Source organism: Stenella coeruleoalba (genome assembly GCF_951394435.1).
Source record: "Stenella coeruleoalba genome assembly, chromosome: 8".
Classification (NCBI taxonomy): Eukaryota; Metazoa; Chordata; class Mammalia; order Artiodactyla; family Delphinidae; genus Stenella; species Stenella coeruleoalba.
Window position 1 is genome coordinate 48,283,065 of NC_137154.1, and position 14,603 is coordinate 48,297,667.

Sequence of the window (14,603 nt, forward strand, 5' to 3'; positions counted from 1 at the left end):
AGCCTCCAGAAGAACAAAGACATAACAGAACCTACTCTAACACTTTTAAAGGTTTCACAGGAAGAGGTGTCCTGCCTGCCCTCCAAGCTTGGGGTGCAGGACCTAGGCTCTGATGGGCTTAAAGAAAGAGAGGGAAAGAACTAGAAGAAAGAAAGCAGGGTAATGCTACACAACAGTAGGAACTAGAGAAGCAGGAAATGAGGCCTGTGGCCAAACCCTGGTGGAGACTATTAGGGAAATACCAGAGGATGCCTCCTCACTCCCTCCGCCCCTCCTCTGTCCACACTGCGGGGCCTGCTGGGTCCCAAAGCGAGGCCTCAGGCTTAAACAGTCTTAGGTTGGTAGCGGAATATCCAAGAACCTCCCAGTCTACCGCGCCCAGCGTGGGGCGCAAACGCAACACTTTGAAGCGTGGGAGGCCAGGGCAGGAGGCTGCGGAGGCCCTTTGGTTACCCCTTTGCTTTGCTAACATAGTTTCTCTGCCCACTCGATGCAAACAGCAAAATTTTCCATGGCTCGCCCTCTGCAGTGGGGAGAGTACTTTCCAGAAAGAGGCACACTAGGGAATTGGAGTAGGGGAGGGAACTCACACTCAGAGCCAGAGAGTTTGCCGGGCGGGGTGGGGCGGATCCCGGGCCAACCTGCTTCCCCGCGGGTCTCCGGGGCGGGGCGGCGGAAAGGGGGAGCGCTTCCGAAGGACCCCACCACGAACATCCCGCCTCCCGCTTTCCCTCCCGCCGCCCGGGAAGGCCAACTCCGCCTGCCTGAGTCACGGCCGGAGCTGGGGAGGAGCCGGGGAAGGCGGCCCCAGCCCAGAGCGCAGCCGGCGGCTTCAGGGAGAGCCAGGCAGGGCAGTCGGGGAGCATGGGGGAGAGCGCGCTGGAGCCGGGGCCTGTTCCCGGAGCGCCGGCTAGGGGCCCGGTGCACGCCGTCACGGTGGTGACCCTGCTGGAGAAGCTGGCCACCATGCTGGAGGCGCTGCGCGAGCGGCAGGGGGGCCTGGCTCAGAGGCAGGGCGGCCTGGCGGGCTCCGTGCGTCGCATCCAGAGCCGCCTGGGCGCGCTGAGTCGCAGCCACGACACCACGAGCAACGCGCTGGCGCAGCTGCTGGCCAAGGCTGAGCGCGTGGGCTCGCACGCCGATGCCGCCCAGGAGCGCGCAGTGCGCCGAGCCGCCCAGGTGCAGCGGCTGGAGTCCAACCACGGGCTGCTGGTGGCGCGCGGGAAGCTCCACGTTCTGCTTTTCAAGGTCAGTGACCTCAGGCGTCCCCTGATCGGGGCCTTTCCCGCGGGCCACCACCTGGGGGCTCCCCCTCCCATCCGCCTACCACACCCACATTCCTGACCCTACCCTCCTCCGGTCTCGTGGAAACCACTTCCAGGCCCTCGCGCGCTTCCCACCACCGAGCCCCAGCCTTCCCTCACACCCCTGAACCCAGCCAATCAAAGCCCGCCCAGGCCACGCCCAGCCACGTCCACAGCAGTTGCTCCAAGTCCCAGCCCATCCCCAGATGAAAAGAACGGTGGCGGAAGTGCATCCCGAGACAGTTCGCCCCCTCCTCCTGTTCTTGCCCCTGCGGCTACCATCCTGTCTCATGTCGCTAACCGGGTTCCACAAACTTCTGCAGTTCCCCTGCCCTAGCTCTCCCCACCTCCCTCCAACCCACGCCCCCCTTTCCCACGCCTGCCTTTTCTTTCCCATACGCGGCTGCGGAGGCTAAGGGTGGGGTGGGTTCCCCTGGTGTCATTGAGGAGGGAGGCTCAGGCTGGTGCGGGATAGGGGGCTGCCAGGGCCAGTGCTGTGTCCATCACTTGCAGGAGGAGGCTGAAATCCCGGCCAAGGCCTTCCAGAAGGCGCCGGAGCCCTTAGGCCCGGCGGACCAGGCCGAACCTGGCCCACAGCAGCCAGAGGGCGAAGGTGGGGAGAGCTCAGACGAGGAGGAGCCCGTGGAGTCCAGGGCGCTGCGGCTGCGGCGCGCCGGGTTGGTGCATAGCTTGCGAAGGGCCTTCTCGGGCCGGAAAGGGCCTGCAGCGCCATCCCCCACGCCTGTTAAGCCTCCTCGCCTTGGGCCTGGCCGGAGCACTGAGGGCCAGCCGGAAGCCCAGCCTGAGTCGGAGTCTAAGCAGGAACCAGAACCTCCGCAGGATACCGAGGAAGATCCCGGGAGACCTAGGGCTGCCGAAGCAGCAGCGGCTGTGCTCCAAATAGAGAGTGCGGCCTAATGGCTGGTGCTGCCTGCCTCCCCCGCGCCGATGCCTACCCCCGAAATAAATCTTCCTCTGAGAATGCAGCGTTCCCGCCCAAATAAGGAGTGACTCCTGCATCCACAGCCCAGCACTGGCCCTCCCTTCCTGGCTTCTTAAGCCCAGCGCCCTGTGTCCTTTAAAAGAGCAGCCGCTCACACCTGCTTACACTCACCGTCAATAAAAGTCATGGCACCTAATCCGGACTCCATGTGAAGGGGTGGGGGAAAGGCGATGCAAGGAATAAGACAGACGTTGGCACCTGGAGTGTGGCTTCCATTTCCAACAGATCATTGTGTGATTTCTCCAGTTTGCACTGAATCCTGGGCTCTCCCCCAGTGGCACATAGACACATCCTTCTGGCTACTTGCTCCTTCGGCACTTTCCTCCTCGGGACATACAATCATAATTTTTTCCCAACATCTAGTACGGTCCCTTGCTGTAGGTGCTCAATAAATGTCAACTTGTGGTTTTCCCCTTAGTCTCTTCTTCCTCTACCACCTCTTAAAAGTTGGGTTTTCTGAGATTCTGTTCTTAGCCCTCTTCTCATTCTGAGTATTCTTCCATTAACTCCCACTGCTGAGGCTGTCCAATGGGCCACATACCCCCTAGACCACTGTCTTGAGCTGTATTTGAAAAGGAATCCAAACTCCAAATGCATCCAAAAGAAGCAGTGTGTCTTCTACCTTTTAATTAAGTTCAATTCAACAGCTATTTATTGAGCACTTACTATGTATCATTCAAAACTGCTCCTCCTCCTGTGTTTTCTTTACCAGCGAATGGCACCATCATCCATCCAGAAACCTGGGAGTCTTCACTGGCTCCTCCTTTCTCTCCTTCCCCTACCACATGGAAACAGTTATCCTGCTGATAACTCTGATCTCTTCTCTTTTCTTAATACCCATTGCTGCTGCTCTATTTTAGGCTTCGTCTTTCATCTGACCATTATTTGAACTGCCAATCTGATCACATCACCTTCCTGATCCAGACCCTTCAATAGTTCCCCATCACCTTCAGAATAAAGTCCAAGTTCTTGAATGTTACCTTCAAGGCCCTTCATGAGCTGGTACCTGCCCGTTTTTGTAGCCTCACCTCTTGCCACTTCCCCTCATTCTACTACTGAATCACGATGAGCCGTGTGCTCCCACTCTCATCTCTACTGTCCTACAAAAGGCAGCAAGGTACCCCTGTTTTAGGGCCAGATGCTTCTCTTCCTAGCACCACCTGCACGCTTCAGCGCTAACTGCACTAATGGTGATTGTTTGCCATTACTCTCCCGCCACCACCCCAGCTCCACCAGACTGTGGCTCCTTTGCAGTAGAGACTGTCTTATTCATTTCTGTATTTCCCATGCCTGGTGCACAGTAGGCCCTCGCGAGCATCACAGAAAAAAGGAGAAGTGGGAGGGGGTTGGCTCGGGATAGGAGTGTGGTCATCCACCCGTTCATGCAGTCATTGTTGTATAAAAATACTTTGAGTACCTATTGTGTTCCAGGCCCTATAGTATCTCTCGTGAACACCAAGAGGACAATCCCTTCTGAGGTACTCAAGGACCTCAGAGTGTAGGGAGATACAAACATATAATGACTGATGTAAGTGCAGTGATAGTTATACCTAGGTTATTTTGAGAGGAAAGGGGAAAGGGACACAACCTAACCTGAAGGAGGAAAGGGAGGGGATGTTCTTGGAAAAGGTAACTAGAGGGATGGGAAACAGGAATGGTGAGGGGCAGTAGAGCTCAGTGGTTAATGATTTGGGTTCGTAGTTCCCTCAGCTATTCAAAGGGATGGTGATAGCCCCTACTGGGCTGATACGAGGATTAAATGATGTTAAGTGCCTAGCACAGTACGTGGAACATAGTTTGTTTCAGGTATATAATCCATTCGTCCACTCATTTGACAAATATTTCCTGAATCCCGAGGGTCTGCCAGGCACTATTTTAAGAGCTGGGAATACAGTGACACACAAGAATGACAAGATCCCAGCCTCCGTGGACTTAAATTCTAGTAAGGGGAAGACAGGCAATAAAGAAGTAAACTTATAAGCCAGATAAAAACAAGTAGATGTATGAACTAGAAGGGCCTTCTGGTTATGGGCTCTGAAGAAAAGAAAACACTAAGGATACAGATAATTACTGGGGAGGATGAGTGCTTTAAATGAGGACGTTGGAGACGTCCTTAAAGTGGGACCAGAGTTCAACAGTGACGTTTTAAATAAATTTCTATGGACTCAATTAGAAGAGGCCAAGCCCCTACCTGCTACAGTTGGTAGGAAGTCTGTTTCCAGTCACTTTAGGGCTCTTCCACTTCCTTAGATTGTGCAGTTATACCAGGGGGTTCACACCGTCTCAGTGTCTCTCAGACTGTATATCTCTGCTGCTATTGCTCCTTATAGCCACACGATGTCACTGTTGGGGTACCAGTGTCCTGGTTGGTGCCTCATCCTACAACCCAGAGGTCGGCCTGTCAAGCTCTGTGCCCTGAACCAGAGGTCTTTCCATGGAGGGTGGCTCTGCAGTTGCTCCATTTCCTCTGGAGAAATTCAGGGCTCCTCCTCCAGGCTTCCAAACCTTAGTGCACAGACCATTCAGCTTCCCAGCAACCACTCATTTCAAGGTTTTGCCATCACTGAGGGGCTGGTCTGAACAGGCTCAGTTCTCTGTCCCCAAAGAAGAATAAATCCTTGTTGCATTTCAAATCCTTGGAAATCCAATTTCCCCCTTTCAACCCCCGCACAAAACTGAGAGCTCAAATGCATGTTTCTCACATAAAATAGCTTGATAGATCATTGGGAAGCACACGAAGGCTCAGAGATCCTGGACCCTGACCCCTAGGAATCCAAAGGCTTGGCTAACTTTGATGGGTGTTACTTTTTATTCCTTCCTGATGCTTCTACCGCAGCAAATAATAAAAATCAAGTTAAAACAAAAGCGACTTCATTTTTTAATAGTTCTCTTCGTGACATTGCATTCTTCATTGTCGCTGCTATCATTATTATTACTATTACTATAAACTAAAGGGAATGGGGACACTGACACAGAGATCCAACTTGTCATCCAGCATATGTGGCATTTAGGTGGCTGCCTTAACCAGGGGGGAGGCACACTGGTGGATTACCAAAATTCAGAGACTCGTTCTCAGTTTTTAAGGTCAGAAATGCAAATTTATTATGTGTTCCGGCATGAATAGGCTGAAAGGGATTAATCAGCAATGACCTATTCAGAAAACACTGATTAACTTGAGTGCTGAATTCATTAATTTCCCTGAGAAGTCTAACTGGTAAGTGAACTAGAATAATCTAGCTAGCTAGTCAGAACATTTTCCATCCTGCAAGAAAGTCTACATGGGAAACTGAAGTAAGATCTTAAAGTGTAAAGAAACAGAATAGGGCTTCCTTGGTGGCTCAGTGGTTAAGAGTCTACCTGCCAATGCAGGGGACATGGGTTTGAGCCCTGGTCCGGGAAGATCCCACATGCCATGGAGCAACTAAGCCCGTGCGCCACAACTACGAAGCCTGTGCACCACAACTACTGAGTCTGCGCTCTAGAGCCCACGAGCCACAACTACTGAGCCCACGTGCCACAACTACTGAAGCCCGTGGGCCTAGAGCTCGTGCTGTGCAACAAGAGAAGCCACCGCAGTGAGAAGCCCGTGCACCACAACGAAGAGTAACCCCTGCTCACTGCAACTAGAGAGAGCCGCGCACAGCAATGAAGAACCAAAGCAGAAAAAAAAAAAAAAGGAATAGTGAAAACAGGATGAAGATAATGGGCAGGGATAATTATCCAACCTGCCTGCTTTTTTTCTGCTGTGATATTCCTCCTGCATGGGTAAGACTACATTCCTGGTAGGAAGTGTCTTCCTCTGTTAAGTACTGGAGATCCTTTTGACTTCCCTTTACTGAGAGTTGAATCATATAACTTCCGCATTGAAGAGAACTAGAAAGCCATTGAATCCACCTGCATTTCCAACACTTAAACATCCTTTACCATTTTACAGCCTATCCTTAGCTGGCTTACATTTGAAAAAGTCCAGTGACAAGGAACTCACTGCCTCTTAGGCAACTCTATTTTTGGACAACTTTGATAGGAAACTTTGTAAGATCACAATATGTCATTATGGTTTCCCATATGTGGCAGTTGGCCTCACTTCTGCAACATCTGTACACCAAAATTCCTTTATTTTTATGATGTGCGTGTCCTTGGAGTCCAGCTCCAGCAGGGCACACAGGACTGACTTATGTAGGATTTCTCCCACCATCTCTTCCTTAGGCTAAACATCGCTGCTTTTATTCAGTCATTCCTTGTGATATGTTCCTTCCAATCTTGGCCTTTCTTTGGCGAATTGTTTTAGTTCATTTGTATCCATGTTAAATAGAGAGATGGCAAAGTACATGGAAAAAGCATCTTCTTCACAGCTGAACTTTATTGCTGGTGAATGGGAATTCTCTTTTTTCAGGTCTGTCTGTTAGGAGGATTAAATAAAGTTTTTCATGTATTCATTCATTCACTTGATATTCCTTGTGCTAGGTGATGGGGATGGATGGTGTATGACACAGACAGGAGTGCTGCTCTCATGGAACTTATATTAAACTGGAACTTATATTAAGCTGCGAATTGTAATAAAGTTTTAAATAGGTGTTATAATGAGAGAAATATAAGGTCCTATAAGAGCCCCAGAAATGGGACCTTTTATCCAGTAGGGTGGCAGTAATTACAGAGGAGTCGTTCCCTCTAACCTGATTTCCTCTTTTATTTTTTTTTTCTATCCTGTTGTATTATTTCTTAGTATGTAAGTTTCTCAAGTGACTTTTTGGAATGACCTGATATATAATAAAAACTAGTCATCTGAGTGTCTGATTGACACACTAAATTGAACACATTTAAAACTGCTCCTCTTTTCTCAAAAGTCATGATTCTCCTCCGTTAATCACCTTAGAAAGTGTTACAATCACCTTAGAAAGTGTTACAGTCAAAGACCTGAATTTCACCACCCGCTGAAATCCCGGCATCCAATGAGTCGCCAAGTCCTGCATATTCTTTCTTAGTAATTCTTGTGAAATTTTCTCTCATAAATAACTAATAAATTTGGGTCCACTAGGAGGATTTGAGAAGAAACCCTACAGTCTGGAAGGCAGAACAGAGAACCGGAGAGAAGTTGAATACTGCACTTTTCTCCTGGGCAAAATGGAGCTAATCATACTACCTACCATGCAGGTTTGTTGTGAGTTAAATGGCTGGGTACATGTAAAAGGCTCAGAATTGTGCCAGGCATATGAGAGCTTAACTTTCACTGTTGTTTTGTTATGGTCACTTGATCCCTAAATTCAGTCAATCCCGAAACGAGGTTTACCATGGACGTTTTCATTTATGTGAACTAATAAATATGCTTTTTGTTTAACCCTAGTTTTAGTTTTTTTGATGTATTTGATTTTCCCCTGCAGCTGAAAGATTCCTAATAGATACAGTCTCATTGGCGGTGAAACCAACATGAAGGGCGAGGGCAGCATCTTATCCTTGTATCCTCAGCACTTAGTGCAGGACCTGTCACAGAGTAGATACTGAATATTTGGAGAATAAGCAAATTTATTCCATTGAGGTGCTAGGGACACAAGAACGAACAAGAACCTGCCCTCGAGGAGCTGGCGCACAGCTGAACCTTGTTTGTTGTCTTTCGTCGGAGCGCTGTTGCCTCCTCCCAGGCAGACTAAGGCTTAGTAGAGACAGTACCTGGGGCCCACAATCCTTTCTGGGCCCATGACAATGCTTTAGTTTTTTTAAAATCAGAAGAAAAAAAAAGAACTTTTAGGTAAAAGAAACGTTTTAATATATGATGTTAATATATTAATTACACAACACAGTTGTAAAATGTAATTAAAAATGTGGTTACCAAAGGACGGGGGGTGCGGGGCATGGGAATTGGATGAAGGTGGTCAAAAGGTACAAACTTCCAGTTATAAGTTAAATAATACTAGGGATGTAGTGTACAACGTGATTAATATAATTGACACTGCTGTGTGTTATAGTTGAAAGTTGTTAAGAGTAAATCTTAAGAGGTCTCATCACAAAGAAAAAAAATTTTTTTCTATTTCTTTAACTTTGCATCTTTATGAAACAATGGATGTTCACTAAACTTATTGTGATAATCATCTCATGATGTATGCAAGTCAAATCATTATGCTAAACGTATACAGTGCTATATGTTAATTATGTCTCAACAAAACTGGAAGAAAAAAAATTTTTAATGGAGGAAGGAGCTTCCCATCTAATTTTCTAGTTTCTTTCCTCCTTTTTTTTAGGGTAACTCTATTTAAGTTCTGTTCAATTTTGTTTTTTATATATCTTTATTGGAGTATAATTGCTTTACAATGTTGTGTTAGTTTTTGCTGTACAACAAAGTGAATCAGCTATACGTATACATATATCCCCATATCTCCTCCCTCTTGAGCCTCCCTCCCACCCTCCCCATCACAGGAGCACAGTCAATCTCCTTGTGCTATACAGCAGCTCCCCACTAGCTATCTATTTTACCTATACTAGTGTATATCTGTCAATGCTACTCTCTCAATTCGTCCAGGCCTCCCCTTCCCCCCGTGTCCACAAGTCTGTTCTCTACGTCTGCGTCTCTATTCCTGCACTGCCACTAGGTTCATCAGTACCATTTTTCTAGGTTCCATATATGTGTTAATATATGGTATTTGTTTTTCTGTTTCTGACTTCACTCTGTGTGACAGTCTCTAGGTCCATCCATGTCTCTACAAATGACTCAATTTTGTTCCTTTTTATGGCTGAGTAATATTCCATTGTATATATGTGCCACATCTTCTTTATCCATTCACTAAGTTCAGTACAATTTTTAAAACTATTGCTTATCATTGAAAGAGATGATTTCTTCTGGACTGTATTTGGAGGAGATTCACTGTATGGTAAATGAGCCAGGGCAATGGTCCAGGCTAGCAGGAGTTCTCCTTATGACACAGAGTTTTCAGTGTGACTTTTTCTCTTTTCTTTAGCAATTAACAACGCAGAGTTTTCCTTCTCCTCCCTGAAATTACTTGCTGCAGGATGGTGGTCTGTTTGATTTCTTGGTCAGCTCTGCAAGTTCTACTTGTATAAGCATCAAACTCATTTCAAAGAAGCTCAGGCCTGCAGCCCATGGACTCTGTTCTCATTACTACAAACTAAATTATGTTTCTTCTGCACTTCTGGACGTGCCCACTCACTGTGTGTTCTGCCAGCTCTGTGCGTGCGTCTTTGTGACTTGCAGTTGTGACCATCCTTGCTTTGATCCTCACTGCTATTGGCAGCACTTCCTATTTGTGGTTTGGGCTTTCAGATGTTTCCTAGTTTCATCAAAGATGCACAGAGTTTGCATTTATGTTTCTCTTTCCTACTTTAGGATTTTTTCCAAAAGGATAAGATGAGGAGAAAAATACACAGTGCAAGTATGGGACATCATGTAACAAATATGCACCATTTCCCTCTCGCGTGATGGTTTAAGAAACTTAAAATTGATTTTATAGAGTATAGATCCAAACAGGGTGTTCCGATCATCTGAATGTAATACAAATATCTCTGAAAATTAAAGAAAAATATAACCTCATCCAGGGAAACACTAAGGATCATGAAGCCAGAGCATTTAGCTCCTCAGATGGCATTCTCGTGCAACTAACAGAGAATAGTAGCTCATAGATAAAACAGACGAACCCTTATTAATGGAGTTTTACCTTAAATTCCCCAGCTTTTACAATTTTGGGGGGTTAAAGTATAGACAACTTTTCCTTAGAGTCATAACTTGATCCTGCTTACTTTTTTCACACACACACACACACACACACACACACACAAACATTTTAAAACATTTTAATATTTACCTTAGTTGAATTCCAGTTTCTAGGGAGACCTTTGGAGAACTCTCTATTGATGTCTATACACACAGATATATCCATCTACATATGGATGAACACACACACATACACACATGTATATATACATATACACACATATATTATATATATGTACACACACATACACACATATTTCTACCTGAATGTTATATTTCATAAATTTCCAAAAAACAGTTAGGAATGTCAAGTTAGAACTAAATTAATATAACATTAAAACACAATCAAATCATACTAAAATTATTAGAGAAAGAAATAAAATTACATTTCTGAAAACTTAAATGAGCAACTTTGTGTAGAACAATATCTACAAATCCAGCTGATCTTCACAAAATCGCTCCTCAAAAGATATTTCCGTTATTATCTCGTGTTATCATTTACATTTAGTTCTCCAGATATCAAGCCAGACATTATCGCTTTTTTGTTTAAAAGCAAATAGAGGGGCTTCCCTGGTGGTGCAGTGGTTGGGAGTCCGCCTGCCGATGCAGGGGACGCGGGTTCGTGCCCCGGTCCGGGAGAGATCCCACATGCCGCCGAGCGGTTGAGCCTGTGAGCCATGGCCGCTTGGCCTGCGCGTCCGGAGTCTGTGCTCCGCGACGGGAGAGGCCACAACGGTGGGAGTCCCGCATACCGCAAAAAAAAAAAAAAAAAAAAAAAAAAGCAAATAGAGAACATTTAGAAAACTTTGTTCATAAGAAATTTAAGTCGTTTCAGCTTAAGTATAATAACTGACTCTTAGGGATTCCCTGGCGGTCCAGTGGTTAAACTCAGCGCTTCCACTGCAGGGGGCACAGGTTCGATCCCTGCTTGGGGAACTAAGATCCCACATGCCACGCGGCGCGACCAAGAAAAAAAAAAGAAAAGAAATAACTGACTCTTTGCATGGATTAAAACATGCCCTTTTCATATCCCCCAAATGCATCCTCTGTAATAATTTTCTTGATTTTGACAGAGATAAAACATATGGCCATCTTTAAGAATTAAGGCTCATAAATGACTTATTTTACCAATAAACATTTTTCTATTTTAATTAGCAACATCAAATAAGGAAATGCCCAAATTGAGAGATAATACATCTTGCAGTTCTATTATATTATATACTTTTACCACTATACTTTTGGATTTAAAACAAAACATTTAGAATAAAAGTTGCCAAACTTGGAATTGTACAAATTAATTCAAGAAACCTCATACAGGAATTGGACTTAAATGGGAGTTGTGATAGATTCCCTCTCCTTCCTGATTCTGAAGCATCAGTTTCTAGGTAGAATTTTTGACTGGCTGAAAAGACCCCATCCATCCTTGTCTCTCCCTCTAGAATTTATATGTAGGAGAAATTTCTTTTTCTTTTTTTAGGCCATGTTGTGCAGCATGTGGGATCTTAGTTCCCTGACCAGGGATCGAACCTGTGCCCCCTGCACTGGAAGCATGGCGTCTTAACCACTGGACCACCAGGGAAGTCCCATGTGGGAGAAACTTCTTGATAATTATTTGGGTATATTTTGTTTTAAGTATCTTTATTTTTCTCCCTGATATGTTGCTTGATTCAGTTTATCAAGATCATACTTATCTCTGAAAGGGAAAATTCATGAAAAACTATCCTGAAAAAAAGTCACGACTTTAGACATGATTTAAGTCAGGATGGCATTTTACTTTCCTCGAATGATGTCCATATTACTTCAGTATGCTTGAGAACTATAGTTCATTTTGGGATACACAAAGCTGATAGTAAAAAAATGTTTTCACAGGCAAATCACACATTTAACCAGAACTGATAATATTTACAATTTCTCAGCTTTTCACACATATAACTCACACATTCGTTCCGGTCAAAATGCACTCTTCAGGAAATAAGTTTCAAAACGGAGTGTCTCATATTTATGAATGGAAATTTCATGTTCGCAACTATTTTCTTAAAAAAAAAATTTTTTTTTAAGTCTTTAATTTGTTACGATGTTGCTTCTGTTTTTTTATGTTTTAGTTTTTTGGCTGCAAGGCATGTGGGCTTTTAGCTCCCCGAACGGGGATCAAACCCGCACCCCCGGGCTTCCCTGGTGGCGCAGTGGTTGAGAGTCCACCTGCCGATGCAGGGGTCACGGGTTCGTGCCCCGGTCCGGGAAGGTCCCACATGCCGCGGAGCGGCTGGGCCCGTGAGCCATGGCCGCTGAGCCTGCGCGTCCGGAGCCTGTGCTCCGCAACGGAAGAGGCCACAACAGTGAGAGGCCTGCGTACCGCAAAATAAATAAATAAATAAATAAAAATACCCGCACCCCCTACATTGGAAGGCGAAGTCTTAACCATTGGACCGCCAGGGAAGTCCCTATTTTCAAATATTTGCTTAGAAGGCATCTTTTAGAGCAAACACATTTTGGAAATATTGTCACATTATTTCAAGATCAGAATACCCTTTCCTGCCCCCAACTCCTGGAAGACATTTCTTTCCTCCATGGACAGAAAGATTAAAAATATGCATTTCAAACAGAATAATTCAAAGCTAAAAGCATCAGTTTATAATTGGGCAGGTATAAGTGCTTACAACTTCAATATTTTAGTTTGTTTCCAGTTTCCACTGTCACCACTCTCACATCTATTGACTTCTATTGAATTTCCTTTTGCTAAGTTAAGATTCTTCATTATTTTAGATCCTCTCTATTTTAAGTTGACACATGGAGGGACATTTTACATAAAGTAGGAATTATTATTTCTTTGATTTGATAGAATTTGCCTTTAAAATTTGCAGAACATTGTGTGGATCTCAGGTTGTTGATGTACCCAGGGATATGCTAAGGGATCAGAGAATAGAGACAACATTAGCAAAAGGAAAAAAATCACAAATGGTATCCATTAGGGAAGTCCTTAACAGATCATGTCACCACCTGCAATATCATGGGAGAACAGGTTTTGGCACTGAGAACTTGCTGATCCCTAGATGATGGTATAGACTCAGCAGAGGCTATGGTGAAAACTGTGGCAGGCATGAGATACATTTGTGGAAGAGTGAAAAACTGTTCTCCACTACCAAAGCATCCTCTTTTCTGCTCAGTAAACAGGTGATAATATATTGAGCATACTAATGCAAAGGGCCCTTTATGTGTCTAGACAAAGAAGTCCACTATAATTGTTATTATACAGTATTATTCTGGGAGTTCTACTTAATATAATAAAATGAGAAGAAATATAAAAATATCTGAAATATTGAATATGTAAATATATGGAAAGGTGTCATTAATATTAACTTAGCAAATGTAGAACACTACGAATTGTGTAATTCTCTTAAAAGATATAAGTACATGAAGTGTATAACATATATACCATAGAAAACTATTTACTTTTTGGTAGCGGGACGGAAAAAGATACGCTTATATTTTTTATATTCTATATTTCTCCAATTATTTGCACTTATAAATATGTATTAATTTTGTTAATAAAAAGGGAAAACTCTACCTAACTCAGAAGCCCTTAAGTGATAAGTAAAATAGCTCTCTATTTCTTTCCTTTAAACATACATAAATACTTCACATAATCACTGTCAAAATAAAATTTTATATTTCTTAATCAAACTACATATATGTTTCACAGCAGAAGTATAAGCAGAAATCTTAAATTAAGAATTATATAACTTTTTTCTTTGTATAAATTTTAGCCTTTTTCCTTCCTTTTTTTCTTGTGACTATAGGCATATATATACAGAGACCGGGAAATTTTTGTTATAAAGAGTTAAGCAATCAATGTAGGAGATATACACAAAGAAAAATATAACATCTACAATTATGAAATTTCAGGCAGCTATCAAAAGTAAGATAATTTTAATTATATAAGAAAATTCTCAAGCTATAATAGTTAAAAATATCAGAAAACTATACCATTTACACAGTAGGATCCCAGCTATGTTTTAAAATTAAAATGTGCATAAGAGGAAAAAGACTAGGCTAAAATGTTAACATTGATGAGAGGACAGGTCACACATTTTCTTCTTTAACCTTTTTTCTTAGTTTCCAAATCAAGTAATTTTTGCAATGAGTACATATTTACTTTTGTGAATAGAAAAAAGTAAATTAAAAAAATGTTAAACAACAATACAAGATAGTTTCAAGTAAATAAAACCTGTCAGAAATGAGACTGAAGTTTATGAGTGCAAAGTCGAGGTAGGAAGATTGAGGCAATTCTATGCTGACATGTGGAGAATTCAGAGAAGAGCTGAAGAGACTCAGTTTAGTAAGAGTGCCTCATTTGATTTATAGGGAATGGTGTCTTGAACCTGTGCATTTATTTTTCCAGCATCCAAATCAGGTACTTTCAGATTGTGCTGAGAAGCCAAAAAAAAAGACAGACAATCTTTGGTAGGAGCTCAAGTGTCTGCAGGCAGCCATTCCTCCCTCGACAGAGCTTTAATAATGGAGTACTCCTACATTCCAGCTGGGCAGGCTCATCTCCATCTCATCAGCACATAGAGGAAAA

At 43.9% G+C, this 14,603-nt stretch overlaps 1 protein-coding gene across 1 annotated transcript; it reads left to right on the plus strand.

The window, feature by feature from the left end:
- Positions 1-713: 713 nt before the first annotated feature.
- On the plus strand, positions 714-8,091 carry CAVIN3 (caveolae associated protein 3). The gene is made up of 2 exons (XM_079930327.1): positions 714-1,248; positions 1,818-8,091. The coding sequence occupies exons 1-2, from the start codon at positions 865-867 to the stop codon at positions 2,220-2,222; spliced, it is 789 nt and encodes a 262-aa protein (XP_079786453.1). The 5' UTR covers positions 714-864; the 3' UTR covers positions 2,223-8,091.
- The last annotated feature ends 6,512 nt before the right edge of the window (positions 8,092-14,603 follow it).